General features: G+C 43.3%; 1 protein-coding gene across 1 annotated transcript in view; it reads right to left on the reverse strand.

Annotated features, from left to right (window-relative positions):
* ANTXR1 (ANTXR cell adhesion molecule 1) overlaps window positions 1-16,971 on the reverse strand; it is a 69,647-nt gene that overhangs the window by 12,215 nt on the left and 40,461 nt on the right. Inside the window, exons 14-17 of the mRNA XM_015882878.2 lie at window positions 13,160-13,201; window positions 7,136-7,231; window positions 6,670-6,837; window positions 2,795-2,875 (exon numbers count right to left, since the gene is read on the reverse strand). Of these exons, the coding sequence (XP_015738364.1) occupies window positions 2,795-2,875; window positions 6,670-6,837; window positions 7,136-7,231; window positions 13,160-13,201 (387 nt within the window). The remainder of the gene's footprint in view (window positions 1-2,794; window positions 2,876-6,669; window positions 6,838-7,135; window positions 7,232-13,159; window positions 13,202-16,971) is intronic.

The raw sequence follows: 16,971 nt of genomic DNA on the forward strand, positions 1-16,971 counted from the left end.
GGTCAGCAATTCCTGCATTGGCATGGCCACCTCTAATGCAAACCTATACACTGAGTACTGCACACCCCAGGCAGCACCCACAGAGAACCTTCAGCCCCATTGCAAATGTATTAGTCACTATGCTTGAACCAATGTCTTGTTATAAACTAATGTGAACTCAGGGCAGGGAACGTCTTTCCTGATGATTCCTATGGTACCTTGGATGTTGTGTGGGATACAGCAGATAAACAGTACCAATTAGTCAACACAGAGTTTGAAGCTGGATCCATGTTCCATTCTACGCAAGCAATCTTTTTGAACAGCTCAGCTAACATGCTGGCAGTGGATAAAGTAACTGATTATAGCAAGGGATTGCTTATATATGAAAGTGATGTAACACTGGGATTGAGTCCAATTCCTATTTGGGCTCCAAAGCAAACAGAGATTCCTTTCAGTTACTTTTCATTTGCCTTTGCTTTCTCATTGTTGGCCAGTGGGTGAATTAAGATGCCCGCTGGACAACACCAAGGGTCTGAAATCTGCTTCCTTCTTTTCCAAAGGGAAGAGAAAGAAGGAGTGCAAATTGCTTTCTTCAGCTGTTGGTGGCAGTGTGATGAAGGACAGAATCACGTTTTGGATCCCCAGGCTCTCCTTTCCTCCCCTTACTTTGCAGCCATCCCTCCAAGGTACAAAACTTGAGCATTTCACGTGCAGCTTGGGATTGAGGGCCCCTGTAACACTGGGAAATATGAGCTTTCCCCCCCCCTTTTCAGGGCTTTAGCAAGATTCAGAAGCCAGACCTTCCTTCTGGAGAGCAGAGACATGGCTTTGTGAATGGATGGCATGGCAATGAAGGTAAGCAGAGCCAGGAAAAAGCTGGAAAGCTGCAGCTGCTCTGCCATGTGCTGCAATAACTCAAAGCCTTGTGTCTGGCTGCCTGAAGCTTCCTGCAGTCGGCAGGGCTGGGTTTGCACATGGCTCCAGTCTATCAGGGCTGAGGTTTCAAACCAGCTGTGCCTCCATTGTAAAACCCCAGGACCAGCTTGGGGTTGCTGATACCAGCTCTCATTGGGTCCCCTTTGCTGACAAATTGGTCAAAGTTCTCCCTTACCTACGCTTCCCAATAGAACAGGATGCAACCCAAATCTGCCAGCTGACAGCTGTTACAACCCACAGACTCACAGCTATTTGCCCACGCTGAAGATTTCACAACCCATGGAGAACCAAGTCTGCTTTTGCTTTGCCACCTGTCCATGCTGCTTGGTCCAAGGGAGCTATTTGGGACCACTTGGAGAGGCCACAGGAATTTACAGCTGAGCTTGCCACTGCCAAAATGACTCTTAACAGCTCTACTACCCTGCTGGCTGATCTCCAAACCCTACACCAGAAACACATGGCTGGGTAGCACCTAGGTCTGTTTGTCCTGCTCAGTGCCAGCCTGTAGCATGAAGAACATCCAAACCTGTTGGATGCAGTCACTTGGCTGCATGTTGGGCCAACGAGGCACCATGTTTCTAAGTAACCCAGAAGCTCTCTCAGTATTTGTATGGGTACAAATTTCCTACCACTTCCATGAAAGTCAGCAGATCCATTGCTCTATGAACACAGGTTTGTAAAAAGATTTTCTGGGGGATTGCTCCCTTTTCTTTATGCTTTTTTTTCCCTCCAGTAAAATCACCTTCTGTGCCTACAAGGGGGGAAGACTGGGAGTCTAAACCAGCACCCAAGCCATGGGAAATGCTTACAGCAAGATGAGAGACCTCAAAGCCAAACCCAGGGCTTGAAAGCTCCATTCTTCTCCCTGCTTTAAGTCCAAAGTAGGGAAACAAAACAAGCCCACATCACTGCTGATCAGGGGAGGGGGAAATGCTGCCCAATTCTGCCATTTCAGCTGTGTAAACTAATGAACATCAGCGACATTTTACTGTTTAACTTCGAGTTCTCAGATTGCTTTTGCCTGTGCTGCTGGGGGTGACATCACCTGGTTATGTCACTGCTGTAAAGCAATGAACACCAATTGCTCTCCTAAGTCTGAAAGCGATTAAACCATTCAAAATGATTGTGCATGGCTACTCAGAGGAGATGGAAACTCAGGCACATGGAAATCCAACACCTTACAGTAACACAAGGAACTGCCCCAATATTTGCAAGTCTTTCAGGAGCCATTTGCAGAGAAACAGATATTTTTGCAGCTCTAAGCCCGTGTGCATTTGCAGCCACTTTCTCCTTCACACCAAATTACACTCACTCTGAATCAGAAATCCTTAACAGCATAACATAATTGTAAAGAGCTTAATTTACTTCAAGCCTGGATCATGTAACACCTACATGAGCTAATTCTGCTATTGCTTTTGCCGACAGAAGGAAAGACCAAAAAGGGAGGGAGCTACTGCCACAAATTGCTACTAACGTTATCAGCTTCAGTTAAATCACTTGTATTTTCCCTAGCATAAATACAAGTGGCATCTTCCTTGTAACCCTTCGAGTGAAAATAGGTATTCCTAGAATAGGAATAGGAACTCTTCAAACTCCAATTTTGGAGGGAAACTCCAGTTTTGGAGGCAAGATTTCACATCCAGTTCAGCTTCTTGAAACCTTCACAATTTTACCCAGTTGCTTATGCTTCAGGATAACTCTATTCCTGAAGCAACTCCGACCTCCCCTACCCATTTACATCAGCAATATGTAAAATGACAGGTATGACATTAATGGAATGGACACTTTTCACCATTCGGTCCTATTTGTAAAGGCAGCCTGAAACTTCAGCAGGGTTTTGTTTTTCCCTAGCTGCAAGAACTGTCTGTAGGCACAATACCTTGTCTCCTGGTTGTGGGCGCATCACAGATACACGGTCGTAACCTTTCCGCAGCAAGACCCAGAGAGCATCCAACTTCCCCTGCAATCACAAAGAAAGGAAACAAAATGAAGCGTGCAACCTTCAGGATAAATGAGAAGAACCAGGGTAGATGTGGCACTGCAGGACATGGTTTAGTGGGCATGGTGGGAATAGGCTGATGATTGGACTTGATGATCTCAATTTCTCAGGAGGGTTAAGAACACACTCTATTTTCTGGGATATCCATTACAGAGACATCACAGCCTTTGATTGGCCTAATTAAAGCATTAACGCACAATGCACTCAATGCACACTCTTCCTTTCTCAAGGGCACATATGGAGTCTTCTCCTTTCCCATTAGAGCCATAATCCTCTCTGACACATTCCTCAGTGCATGTATTAAGCCAACGTTTCAAAGCTTTTCTGGGAGTTGGAGAGATGCATGGGTGGAGACAGACAGATACATAGAATGACTGCCTAGATGTTGTTTTCCATAGGATACTGGGAAAAAAAGACTTCCTAAGGTGTGAGCCAGGAAAGTCTAATTCTCAAAGGAAGAACCTCTTCTGTCAAGATTCCTGCATTTGGACAGCTTCTCTTAGACCAGAGGGAAACCATCCCTGTCTCTGAATCCATCCAAACTCATCCTTCCAATCTGAAAGCTCTCCCTTTGAGTCCATCTATTCCCCTACATCAGAGCTCATGGAAGCTCTTGGTTTCCTGTCCCCTCTGACAACTGAAGAAATAAGTACATTTTTTTTTCATACATTTTTTCCTATGAGAAACCAGAGGGAAAATTACAACTTTACATGGAATAAAAAAGTCTTTACCACAGTCTTAACTTCTAACATTCTACTGAGATTTCTTGGGGAAAAAAAAGCAACAAACAAGAGCTCCATCTTTGGGAATTTGAATGGAGCTTCATGGTCTGTCTGAGACATCTGGGTAGAAGAAAGGGAATGGATCATGGAAAGGGTGATGCTGCTTGAATTCAGCCTTGTCTCATGGTACTTTCTGTGCAGTTGTTTAGAGGTTGTTATTGGCCTTTCTGAGTCAACCACAGAGATGTGGTGGATGCACCATCCTTGGAGACATTCAAGGACCAAGACCTGAACAACCTGACTGAGCTGCAAATGTTCCTGCTCATTGTAGGGGAGTTTGACTGGAGAGTCTTTAAGGGTCCTTCCAATTCAAATAACTCTATCATGACTAAGTGCTACAAATGCTCTGAGGAGGAGAGAAGAAGAGATGGATGCAGATAGAAGCAGAAGCTGTCAGATGAACTAAGGATGTGACAAGTTCATTGAGAAGCTTCTAGACTTGTGGTGCTCCTTGGGTTATTTACACCAACTTTTCCAATCATTGAAGAGATATTTTAAAAGTGGGGTAAGCCAGTTTGGCATCGTGCTAAGAAGTAACAGCAGCAAATAAGAATAACAACAACAATAATAATAACAATCTGTTAAGTGTCAGTAGCTGCAATTTGGCAGCAAACGAAGCCCTGGAGCATTTCTAGCAGCAATCTAGCAGCACTCTCAGCTAACAGCTGTCTACCTACCATATGGACTGGAAAGGGGATGTAAGGGGAAGAAAAACTCCATCAGACAAACTGGCAAAAGGCAGAGCACTCCAAGTAAGGCTAATGCTTGTGCTGCATGGAGAAAAGGAGGCCTGCTGGCCAGCAAAATGACTGGCCTTAAAATGTGAATTTCCTGGCTCTCTGACAGATTCAAGCCACTTTGGTTCACTACTTCTAAGCTTTAATTCCTTGCCTACTTCCTTTATAAGCAGATTGCTACATGCATATTTATCCACCTTCAAGAGAGGTGTTTCAAACAGCCCAGTGGGGTGGGTGGAAACTTAATGTCTCCAAATCAAAGGAGCTGAGTGCATTTGGAGCTTGGAGATGAGGGAAAATTTGAGTATCAGGAGCCATTTCCTACAGGTGAGGTCTAGTAGACTGGGAAATATTCCCCCTGAGAAGCAGAGGAAGCCTCTATGTTATTTTAAAACCCAGACTGGAAAAAGCAGTGAAGGACAGACTCAAGCTTGAAGAGCTGCTTTGGCTGAGAGTGCAGACCCAATGACCTAATAGGCTGTCCCTCCTCGCTTCCCTCTGCCTCTTACAGCTCCATGATAGCTTCCCTGCATAGCCCAACACAAATTCATCTTCATATGCTCATGTCTTCTGGACAAGAGCTTTTGCCAAGAGTGCTGATGAGCAGTGCCAATTTTGCTAGTTCCTTACTGCACAGGGAAAGTAATTGCAGGCCCTCTGCTTTTGTTGAGTGCTTATGGTTGTACGTGGGGAAAGTGCTGGTTACAGAAATCTGGTCTGCATACACTGTCTTTTGGGTATGGTTCAATAAGGGGTGTGGTGGCAATTAATAATTAGGCAAACTCTCATCCACATATTCAGGCTGCTAAACACTATCCAGATGTGGAACATGCCAAAGTTAGGGAGTATTTGGATATGGGGTTTTGGATCGGACCTGTCCTTATACTGTAGACTTTGAATGGTAGAGAGATTTTTCCAAAGGAAACAGGAAGATACATCACCCATGAGATACTTTAATACACTTAGTCCCCTAATAATTGAATTCTTGCTGTTATGAAGCAAAAGATGTTCCTAGTCAGAATCAGAACAGAACTTGAACTTCAATATATTGAATCTTTTCTTTGAGCCTCTTTTGAACTCCCAGCTGGGACAAATCTGCAACAAACTCCTGTGTTCAAAACTGATTTTCTGCCCTGCAGAATAATCTCTAAAAACATACTGAAAATCTCCTGAGACTGTCATCCAGCATCACAAATTGGTGAAGACAGAGGGGAGAAACTCAGCACTATCTCCAATGGGAAAGACCTAGCTCTTGCAGCTAATATCTCAGGTAGTGGTGCCCACATGGATTCCAACTTCATGTATTTGGGCTCTTTGTGCTAAAATCAGTGTTTCTTTCAGTTCCTAGGTGGTTAGAGTATAGCACTGTGTGCCTGCATCTTGACTGCAGCACACAAAAAGAACTGAGCTGCTTCTCTCAGCTGGATGAGGTCATTTCCATGAGCACAAAGTAGGAGTGAAAATCTCCCAGGTGGAGCTGGTGTGTCTTACAAACACTTTGCACTAATGAAAATGACAATGCAATGAATTTAGAAACAAAGGAGCAGCTATATGGGATGGTGCTTACTGCATTCCTGACTCTGAACTGAGAACAGTCGAGTCTGTAACCTGTCCCACCGAGGGAATGAATAACCTTCATGAACACATGTTGAAGTCATTATAACACAATTGCAAATGGCTTGTTGGTAGGCTATGTTTATTAGACGATAATCTTTAAGGGGGAAAAGAGAGAGGGCATTGGACCAAATTTTCACAGAGGCTCACGTTTCCGTATCCTCCGGAAACCACTTGAACTCCCTTGTGCATCCTTGCCATTTCAATTGCTGGATTTGAACCAGCTGCAAGATCAATGACTGAGGAAAGCCAAAACACATTACTTGCCCAAATTCCTCTGGGCACTGCTTGGAGCTGATCAGTAACAAGAGAGAATGCAGGGAAACCTGGGTGTACTGCAGTGAAATATATCTGTTGTCGTAATAATGTAGATGATAGAGTATGTCTGACTGGGCTGGCTGCTGCTAGAGAGGGAGAAAACGGGACTAAAAACTCTGTTTCAGCAGTGAGAAAACTTCCTCTCTTGGATTAAAGTTTGTGTTCAACATCAGAGGGTTTAATAAAATTGCCCATGGAGGGTTTCTAACAAGAATGACCGCTCTTCATAAAGAGATCCAGCTTCCAGCTGGAGGTGAAAACAGACTGCTCAACATAGATCTGGAAATGCTTTATGCAGCCTTACCTTGATTGGAGAGTACCACTTCCGAGGAGAGGAAGGTCTGCGCATGTTGTTTGCAAGATTCCTGGGTTCGGGGAACTCATATTCCTGTTCTGGCATCTTGACCCTGGCATTCTTGGCTTTCTCTAACTTAGCACCTTCTTCTGTTGAGCCCTTTTCTCCCCAGCGCACCTGAAAAGACAGCAGCATAAAAGTGAGGGTGGGGAAGTGCTTTAGAAAAGCTATATTTCCCTGCAATCTGCATTTGAATTTGCACAGACATTGTACTGCAGTGGAGGAAAAGATTGTCCTAAGACTTAAGACCTTCTATTTGGCTCCCAAATATTCCTATATAGAAATAATTTGGTGCAGATGCACAAAAGAGTGAAGTTTGTGTCCATCTCCCAAGCTTTTTGGTTAAACTGCACGAGTGTTTCACATCTCAGTTCACAACTGAGATTTTCTGATACATAAGCTGGTGTCTATTTACCTCCATTCTCTTGATACCACCAACACCTCGACCGCCATAATAAGAAGCATCCACTGTTGGCCATTTCTTCTTTGGAAGACCATCATCATCTTCCTCCTACAAAACAGAAGGAAAGGGTTGCACTGTTAGAAAGCAGGAACTTAGTTGGTAAGGGATAAATAGACACAGGTTGCTTGGTCCTTTGAGCCTGTAAGAGTTGTTGCTGTAAAGATAGTGGTCCCTTGCTGGTATTATTCCAGAGGATCTACACTCATGAAAAGAAAATGTCTCATAATATAAACACCACCACCACCCGAATGGTACAATGAAGCTCCAGCAAGAACGTGTGGTTTTGAGTATTTGGTTGTTCTAAAGGGACCTTTCATCCTTTTTAGAAAGAGAGAAAGCAAGCAACTCAAATTTGCTCCAGAATGTAGGTGAGTTAGGAGCACATTAAGGAACAACCAAAGTGTGAATGTCCAATAGGGAAACAAATTTCTTGAGATGAGCTGGCCAAGGGTAATAGGATGGAAAAGACTAATGGACAAGATGCAAGAATGGAATTAGCACTTGTAATGAACTTCTGCCTCTGCTGGGGAGGCAACCCATGGAAATCCATGTGGCTCCAGTGATTTCATGGCCTTATGCCAGCAGAAAGTCAGACTTTGGGTGAAAAATGAGACTTAAATTCTATACGGCATGGAATGAGTTCTGCCCTGACGTACTGCAGGCAGAAACCTGTTGGATATCACCAAACAAAAAGTTAAATGTGTTTGGGATTCTGTCTCCATGACGGCATTCAGATACAGCCTAATTAACAGATCAAGAGAATCTCCCCATGTTTGTTTAAAATGGGTCTAGCTGAATTTCTAGTGGTGTATTCTACATGATATGGGTGCACTGTAAGAACTGCACATCCGCTCTGACCCATGCAGCGCCTTTCTCTTTAATTTCTACTATTCAGTCTGTGAACTGGCAAAGCAGAAAAGCAGAGTCCATCAAAAACGTGAAGTATTTCCTGTGAAAAATGCAGAGAGAAATGAAAAATGGTCTCTCTCTCTCTTTTTTTTTTTCCCCCTTTTTCTTTCTTTAATTCTTCACAGGGATTTGGCGAAACTCCAGAACTCTGGAGCTTTCCAAAACTGGGAAAGCCAAAAATACTTTAAATTTGAACTCCCCAGTTGGAAAACTGAAAAACTGGGGAGAGGGAGGGATAAAAATCCCAGACAAATTATGCTTTTCATTCCAAACAAAAGTCTTTTTTTCCCCCTTTTTTAACTTAAAACAAACCCAAACCATCAACTGGGCAAAATCTGTCCTGATCTCAAGGAGATCGGGCAAATGAATCATAAATACACAGCTCTTCTCCTTCGAAGCTGACCTCCTCTCTCTGGTTGGAGTAGCTGAGGTTCTTTGCTGCAACCTAAGAACTTAATATCTCTGCATGAAGTTTTCCATGAGGAACCAAAGCCATCTAAATATTTTCCTTCAGCAATTCTCTCTTTCTCTCTCTTCAGCTTAGCACAGACTGGACTTCTCACAACAGGAAATACCAAGGTTTAGGAAATCTTCCCCACAAGCCCTTGAAAGCCCTGCAAGTTGCTTCAATCTAAGATAGGAGGGCTTCAGCCAGGACAACAGAAACACCACACGCGCAAAAAAAGGACTACAGCAAACATCAGAAAAACAAAAGAGTCACAAGCTTTCTTCCAGATGAGCCTGTTTACATGTTTTGAAGGGCATGAGAGGTTTTGCAACACGAGCAGAAAGACAAAAAAAAAAGCCTATGACAACCCGGTGGTTTCCTACACGCTTGACAAATGTGCTCATAATGCACGTGAGTTGCTCAAGTGAAGCAACTGGAAAGCTGGGGGTCAAAGTGGGGAGGCAGAAGGAAAATGAGGAGGAACACAACCCCATTCCAGCATTCCAGCTCAGTGCCCCATTCACAAGATATGAGCCAATATCTGAATTATCACATCCTGGCTCACTTTGGCCTGTATTAGCTACAATGGGGTTTTTGCCTGAGGAAGAACTGCATAAGAAACTTCAGCTCTGACCCAACAGCAGCACAAAAGGCAGCCCCGGAAAATCCAAGTGCATTTAAGGATGCTGGAAAGTGGCTGTGCAGAACTTGGCATCTTTCCACCCCTCTAATCTGCTTTAGATGGAGCTAGAGTTTCTTTTACAAAATAATAATAATAAGGACAGAGCTACGTTTCACAGTCAGAGATCCAGATTCATCACCGCTGGATTTCAGAAAACAAAGATGTGTTTATCTCAGAGGCCCTGCTGGGCTCTGTATGCTTTGACCCTGACCTGAAGGAACCTCATCTGTGGGTAACAGAAGGATAATTCAGGCTCCACAAGGGACATGAAACCAGTCAGGGTAAAAATTCAAACTAAAATTGGCCAGATATAAAAGTTCGGATAAATTGCTCCTCTCCCCACCCTTATAATTATTTTCACAGTTGTCTCTGCAAAGCCTGGATGTTGTCAGAATTTAGCATTTATAGGGCTCTGCCTGCAGAAAGCACTGTATGACATGGGGCAGTCAGTCCTCTGAGTAATGGTTGTTATCAACTAATTTCACAGCAGAGGAAACCTAGATGTGAAATTTGTTGTTGTCCCATATTGCAGCTTCCTACACCTCAACCCCTTTTCCCAACACTGGACCCACTTCCAGATTCCATGGCCATCTCCCAGATGCAAAAGCACTGTTAGATTAGGAGGACAATTTGCTTGGTTCATAAGATATAATTCATTCTTGCTTTCGTGGACGAGGCATCTGAATCACAACTGGATATACCCTGCCCCATCTAAACCATCCCTGAGCCATTCTGCAAGAACATGGCCTCGGTTTTTCTCATATCTCCACTTCTTACAGCCCAAGCCTGCAGAGTTCTGTCAGAAAGAACTAAAAAATCATGAGAACATCAAAGAGAAGATGCTCTACTTGTGTTCTGCTAAGGAGCAGGCTGAAGAGAGAGCTCAGCTCTTGTTAGACACCAGAAAATTCACCTATTTGTTTATCCTTGAGACAAAACTGCTTGGAAAAGCAGCATTTATTGGTCTTAGTGATAAAGGAATTCCTGGTTTATCCATGGTAAAGATCCTTCCTGAAGGATATATCCTCTGAGGGTAAAGCATTCATAGGGCACAATTAAAAGAGAATCCCTGTATTGATGGAAGGGAAGGAGAAGAGACACTGAACGATTCTTAATCTACGGTTCAGATGCTGGGCAACATGAAAAATGAAATAACATACCCAAAGTCACAGAGGAAATTGTTCTACAGAACAAAACACCTCAAGTCTCCAGATTTATGTCCCCACCTCCCAGTGGATGGGGAATACATCGCACGGTTCACTGCCTCTACACTAGTATGCTGTGCTGGATGTGCCTAGATATCTCACATTAAACTTGGTTATAAAAGTCCACACCTTCATGGAGTAATGCCTACACCTCATTTGTTTCCAATAACATCCCAGCTCTTTTTCTTTTAAATGCCTGTATCTCGAAAGGTTCCTTTTCTCCTCCTCCCAGATTTCCACAACACGTTGTAAAAGGGGAGGAAAGGGGAAGGAAAAGAGCTGGCATACCGCTGCGACCTGGCTTTACTTCAGGAATAACAGAACACGTTTCCTGCCTTGGTGTCTACAAAAAAAACTTCATCAGAGCTTTTTTTCTGAGCTTATTTTGCTATCTCCCCAGCAAGGCTTTTCAGGAAGAGAGAGCAGAGTGGTTTGGAAAAGATTAACAAACAACAACAAGTGAGGGTGCAGGCAGCTCCATCCCTGTAAGCTATTCATTGGCTTTGTGACTGTTCAGCTGTGGGTGAAGGAAATTAGTTCACAAAGAGATCAAGATGAACAGAAGGCTTCATCTGCTGGCTTCACAATAGCTGCCAGGCAGTGAGTTAAATTCCTCCTTTTCATGCAGGCCTTCCATGACAGCAATAACCACCTTCAGCGTCTCATGACTGTGCTGCTGAATGGTGCTTTCCCTCCAGGACTTTCCTGTGTATGTGTGTTTTGGTGTATGTGGGCAGGACGACAACAGGCATAACAATTATCCAATTACAGACTGGTTGGTGGCTTGGCCCTGGTGCCATGGTAGGAGTGACTGTGGAGCTTGGGCTTGAACAGCATAGAAAAACTGGGTTTGACTGATGAGGAAAGAGTGTGCTTGGGTCATCTGGTTGGTGTCCTGCCTGGTTTTGTCAGGTTTCAAGGTACTTTGCATCCCTGAATCCATTTTGTGAGAGAAAGCACAGCCAAGACAGCAAATAAACATAAGAACAGCACATGTTTAGATGCAATAGGACATGTAGGACGTTGGATGATCTTGGACATCTTTCCCAACACTGGCGATTTTATGTTGACATTGCCTGGTATTTAGAAGGGCAGAGGAGCAACAAGAAGAGCATGTGTCTCCTGGGGACACAATCAGAACTTGTCCTGTGGAATAGCCCAGTAGCAGAGCCCTGGCATAGGTCAGGAAATAACTGGAAGGTCCTGCAGAATGCCTTTTTTTTTCTTCTCTATGTAGATGGGTTGCAATAATGAGAACCAACTTCAGCCTCTCGGTACACTACTGGTCTAAGTCAAATGAGTTGTTCCAATAAGCACAGACTGAAGGTGATGGATGCTTGAACAAAAGCAGCTGTGTCTTCCTCCAGCATGGACAGAAAGAGCCTTCCTATCCACAGGGAATAGAAGAAGGCAGCTTTGATCCACTATCATCACTTGCAGGCAAGCAAGGTGCTCTCTGACTCCTCAAGGCATTCACCTCTTCCGATTGGTATTAACTCAGTCTTTCCTGGCTCTAAGTAAAGCCAGCTGTCCTTCATCTTTGGTCAGCCTCATCCAGCATCCTGCGTTATCTGAAGAGCACAACAATGAGTTGACAACACTTGCAATTTCAGAATGAATTAATTGGAAGCTTCCAGCCAGTAATGATTTCCTTCACCAACAGTGAACGTGGCCCCAATATTTCTCAAAAGGCCTTTAAAGTAGAGTTCAATAAAACCTTTTTGTGGGTTTCTGACAGCAATGCTGCTTTCCCTTCATTGTTACGGTATAATGCATTCTCCTTGCACTGCAAAGACATATGGGCCTCAGCTCCCAGATCTGCTGATGTAAGAATTCCTCTTGTCTTATTTTTGCCAACGTTTTTAGAAGAAAAGAATCACACTGTAACTGCAATGCTGCTGCTTAAGGGATTAGCACTTTTTCATTCAGGAGATGAGTAGTTGCTGTGTTTTCTGCAAGGGAGAAAGCTACTCACTGTAAGAAAAACAACTCCATCTTCTATTAGTTTATAGCAAAACAGAAAATCTGGAGGGTCCCAGACCCTTCCTGTCCATGGCCAGAAAACCAGCATTCTAGAGTGATGTATTTTAATTAACTTCAGCAATTAAGTCCTTTGGCTTGGAGGCATGTGTGATGCTGAATGTGCAATTTTAAGTATTTTTCTTTTCATTCAGAGGATCAAAGCTTGAAAGAGCAAGCAGAAATAAGCTGAAGGTTTCAACTTGCTTTACTGTTTTCCTCCATTAAAACTCGCCCAGTCGGTGCAGCTCTTCTGGTGTTGAGGTGGTTGTTCTGGGTTTGACATCTGCTCAGAGTCTGGTCTGTCCTCTTCAGGCACAACTGCAACGTCTGTGGGCTGCTTTTGCTCATAGCAATTGAAGTCCAAAGGATAAGCACTATGAGTGCTCTGCTGCCATGAGGGGTTATATGCACTAAACACTAAAATCACTACCGTGCCATTCCAGGAAAGCAGTTAAGCATATGTTTAGGTTCCATAAACTTCAAAGTTAAACATATGCTTAAGTGTTGTTCATTTTGTGAATCAGAGTTTGCAGTGCTGTTCTGACCAAGTGAAAGAACCGTCTGCGTCTGCCTTCCTTCCCTACCAGCTCTGAAGGTTTAACTTCCTGCTATCGTCCATACTCTGCCATGCAGCAGCATCATCATAACCAAGAAGACAAACAAAATCTTGTCCTAAACATCAAGGAAATTGGGTTGTTGGTGTTACTTACCTCACTGTCTTCTGCAGGAGGTGGAGGGGGCTCTTTGATGATCTGGAAGGATAAATGAGAAAAAAATATGTGGTAAATCATCATGATGTAAACATTGCTCATTATGTGATCCCTGTTCCATGTGAAGTGACAGCAAATCCAAAGTAATAGACCCTGGATGCTCCTTGATATCCCAACAGGAACCATAGTGCTGGCACATGGATAACAATCATGGTTTTACCTGCACAAACATGTTACATTCAGCATATCCTTCTACTGGACATTGCACACACCTATGTGTCCTGCCTCAAATTAATTACCATCTGCACAGACAAAGACTGGAAAGAGAAAGCAAGGTGAAACTAAACGCCCCATAGACACTGGAGTGGAGTAAATGCTGTCTCCCAGAGCCATACACCATTCCAGAATGCCACTCATTGCTCTCCTAAAGAATGCTTCTCACACTGTCAGGCACTAAATCCCACTCTCATATGGTTTTCTTTAAAATTCACATATATATGTACTTACATATATACGTACATGCATATACGCACATACACTTGAAAGTTCTTCAAGGATTTCTAACTAATAAAGCAATCAGGGTGAGGTTTTAGAGCGGTCCAGGATATTCTCCATAGAAACAGCTTAAGTTTATGTGGGCGTGAGGTTATTATTTCATGCAAAAAGTTTGCATCTCGAGCTCAGCAGGCAGTTGGCCATCATCACAGCCCTCCACTCCAAGAGCAACAGAGAACCTTCCAAAGGGAAAGCAGTTGCATACAGGCACGTCAAATCTTTCTTCTTTACACGCAATGGACTCCAGTGCACAGCCATGGCAGGCAACACTGAACCCAGGGATGGAATTTCTCCTGTAGTTTTAAGTCCATCTGGATGAAGCAGCTCCTTCTCTATGCACCAGGTTATGAGTTGGATGCTGCTGGGGGTGCTGAGCTACTATCAGGACCATATATTGGGTGTAGAGGCTCCCTAGAGATGGGGCGCAGATGTACAGGCTGAGAAATTGCCCTTCAAAAACAAAATCACAGTTCCAAACAATAACAGCTCTGCTATTTAAATGCAGGAAGAGAAAAATGACAATCATATTAAAGGCCCTGAAGACATAAATATTTACAAAAAATTCCCTCGCTGGTGTTTTAACTTCTCTGATGAGCTCACTGTTTTTATTTTCCTCTGCAAACCCCAAGTCATGCAACATGGCCATTAATGAGGAGCATGTGCCTTTGGCTTGGGAGGAGACTGAGGCTGGATCAGTCCTTTTTACACATCACACTCCACACATCCCATTCCTGAGCAGCAGGTCTTTCTTTGTTGGCCTTCAGGGTCCTTGAGGAGCCTCTGCTAAACACCGTGCATCCTTGGTTGCCAACACTGAATCTCTGTTTATGTGCACAGAGGCACAAAGCCCATGTGGAAACATGGGATGACATTTGAGGGGGGATGTAGGTACACCCCTGTCCTGCTCTGGTGCAGTAGAACCACGGGTCAAGTCTTGGCTACAAATCCACTGACCTCATTAGGGACAAATGAGATGTCCCTAAGGAGAAGTTGGCAACTTCCCTAAGGAGAAGAGACAACACAGTCTCTTGTACATCTCATGACACAATTAGTGACACTCATATACAAAGCACCAAATAAACACAAGGCTTTTCTAGCCACATTTTCAGATGTTTTGGTTACTTGTCACTATAATGGTCACTCTTCAGCAGACCTGCCTTTGAACCAAAACCCTTAATCCAAACCCAAAACCAAATCCAAAGTTTGGATACAAACTTAATCCAAACAAAACACTAAAACATTTCAGATACCTCATCCAAAATATATCTACTGGAACTAGTCTTATTACCTTCTCTAATGTTATTCTGGTGGAATATTATGGGTTTCAGAGGAGTTTCTCTGATTTGCATTGGCATGAAAGATGAGGATAATCCATCCAACATACTTGGTCCAGCTATGCATTCACACACAACTTCTCAGCCAATATCACTGAAAGATCTTGAGATTATGGACTTGGATATGATGGGATAGCTGTGTTTTTCATATATTTGTATTCTTTCTCACAACATACACACTGGCAAATTAACTCTGATTTATATGAACACTTCATTTCCCTTTCTACCACACACCAAGTGAAAAAGAGTGATTTCTTGCATTATTAGGCATTGAGCATTTCTAAGAATAACTGCATACCCATCAGCTGTCTGCATAGACGGGTCAGTTTGAAGAAATCCAGAGATGGTGAGGATTTAGTCTTTGCCTTTAAACCTGTATGAAATTTGGAAGTTTGTCATATGCAAAATACATTTCTTATCTCACTGTCCACATATGGAAAGGGTTAAAGGAGCTTACTTCTCTATGGAAAACTAGGTAGACAGGGACAGCTCAAAGGGGAAAGGTTTCAAGCTAAATGGAGGGGAGATCAACAGGAACCCAGAACTGAAAGGCAGTGCCTTACACCTGCATGTTTTGCACAAAGAGAAATGATTACTCAAGTTCAAGAAAGAAAATGCTTCTAGATAGAGCCCAAGCTGGCACAGAAGGCTCAAGTCCACCACATCTTGCTCTGGGCTGCACCTCTCGCCTTCCCTCTGCCTCGCCAGATGACACACATGGACCTGCTGAATGCAATCAGCTGGGAGCACACTTGGCCAAGCAAAATGCTTAGGCTAGTTTAACTTGGCAACACTGAAGTGTTTGTTCATGTGTGCTGCATTTGTTTTGATAACCCCAAGCCATTTCTGGGCTTGCTGCTGCGACTGCATCTCCTGTCTTTGCCTTTGAAAGTTGGAAAATGTGGTTAAGCAATCATATTTGCTTGCTAGGTTAGGAAGACCTGAGGGTTTCTACATCACTGCTATGCCACCAAAACTTTACAGCATGGTCTTTTGTTGGTAAGAAGTCAAGGCCTGGGGGATGGACAGTTGACCACTGGCTTTCCTTAGCAAAGAACTTCAGAAGTAGCTATCAGCACTTCTGCACACTTAAACATGAAAAGTCAGGACAGCAAAGTGATTCTTTGCCTTTCTATCAGAGATCTCAGCACGTATATGACTGACACAGGTCTCTGGTAGCTGACCTACCCTGATGTCACACAGCAGATGTTGCTGAACAACCCAGCGTGAAAGCAGAAGAATCCTATTAGCCAACCTACTGGAAACGGAAAAGCATGGAGAGGATGTATTTGCTGTTGCCATGAGAATTTCTGTAGCCATTCAGGCATCAGCAAAGACAGCACACATTGAATCCAAATTTTGCATATTCCAGGAATGTGTCTAGAATGTTTTCCATCCTGGGAGCCTAAAAAACTCCACCAGTTAGTGGAGTCCAGCAAACACATACTCAGTTACCGTCCCTGGAGTTTCATATGATAAATAGGGGCAATATGTTCCTTGTCAGTGAAACGTATCTGGCTTTAAGATGGAACAGAACAGAACTTAAAGTGAGGGCTACATGAGAGAAAACAATACAACAAAATAAAGGATTTTGTGCCTAATTAGAACTAAAATTCAGGAAGGAAAAATGCATTTAACTGAGTGGATTTTGCTCTTATTTGCTATCATTCTACTTGATAATATGGAATATGTATTTCAGCAATCATAACAAGCAGGTTTTCTTTCAAAATAACATTAACAATGACCCATCTGATGGATCCTTCTTTCTCTTCCTCCTCTAAATCCTGTGACAGAATCTCATAGCACAGTTATGAACTGGATAAAGGAACATTTCCTTTCTATTTGTTTCCTGTCTGCCTCGTGTTGTAACTATCCATTAAACCCTTGGAGATTTTGTCTACAGTACAAGGTTTCTAATACAAG

Source organism: Coturnix japonica, chromosome 22 (assembly GCF_001577835.2).
Source record: "Coturnix japonica isolate 7356 chromosome 22, Coturnix japonica 2.1, whole genome shotgun sequence".
Classification (NCBI taxonomy): domain Eukaryota; kingdom Metazoa; phylum Chordata; class Aves; order Galliformes; family Phasianidae; genus Coturnix; species Coturnix japonica.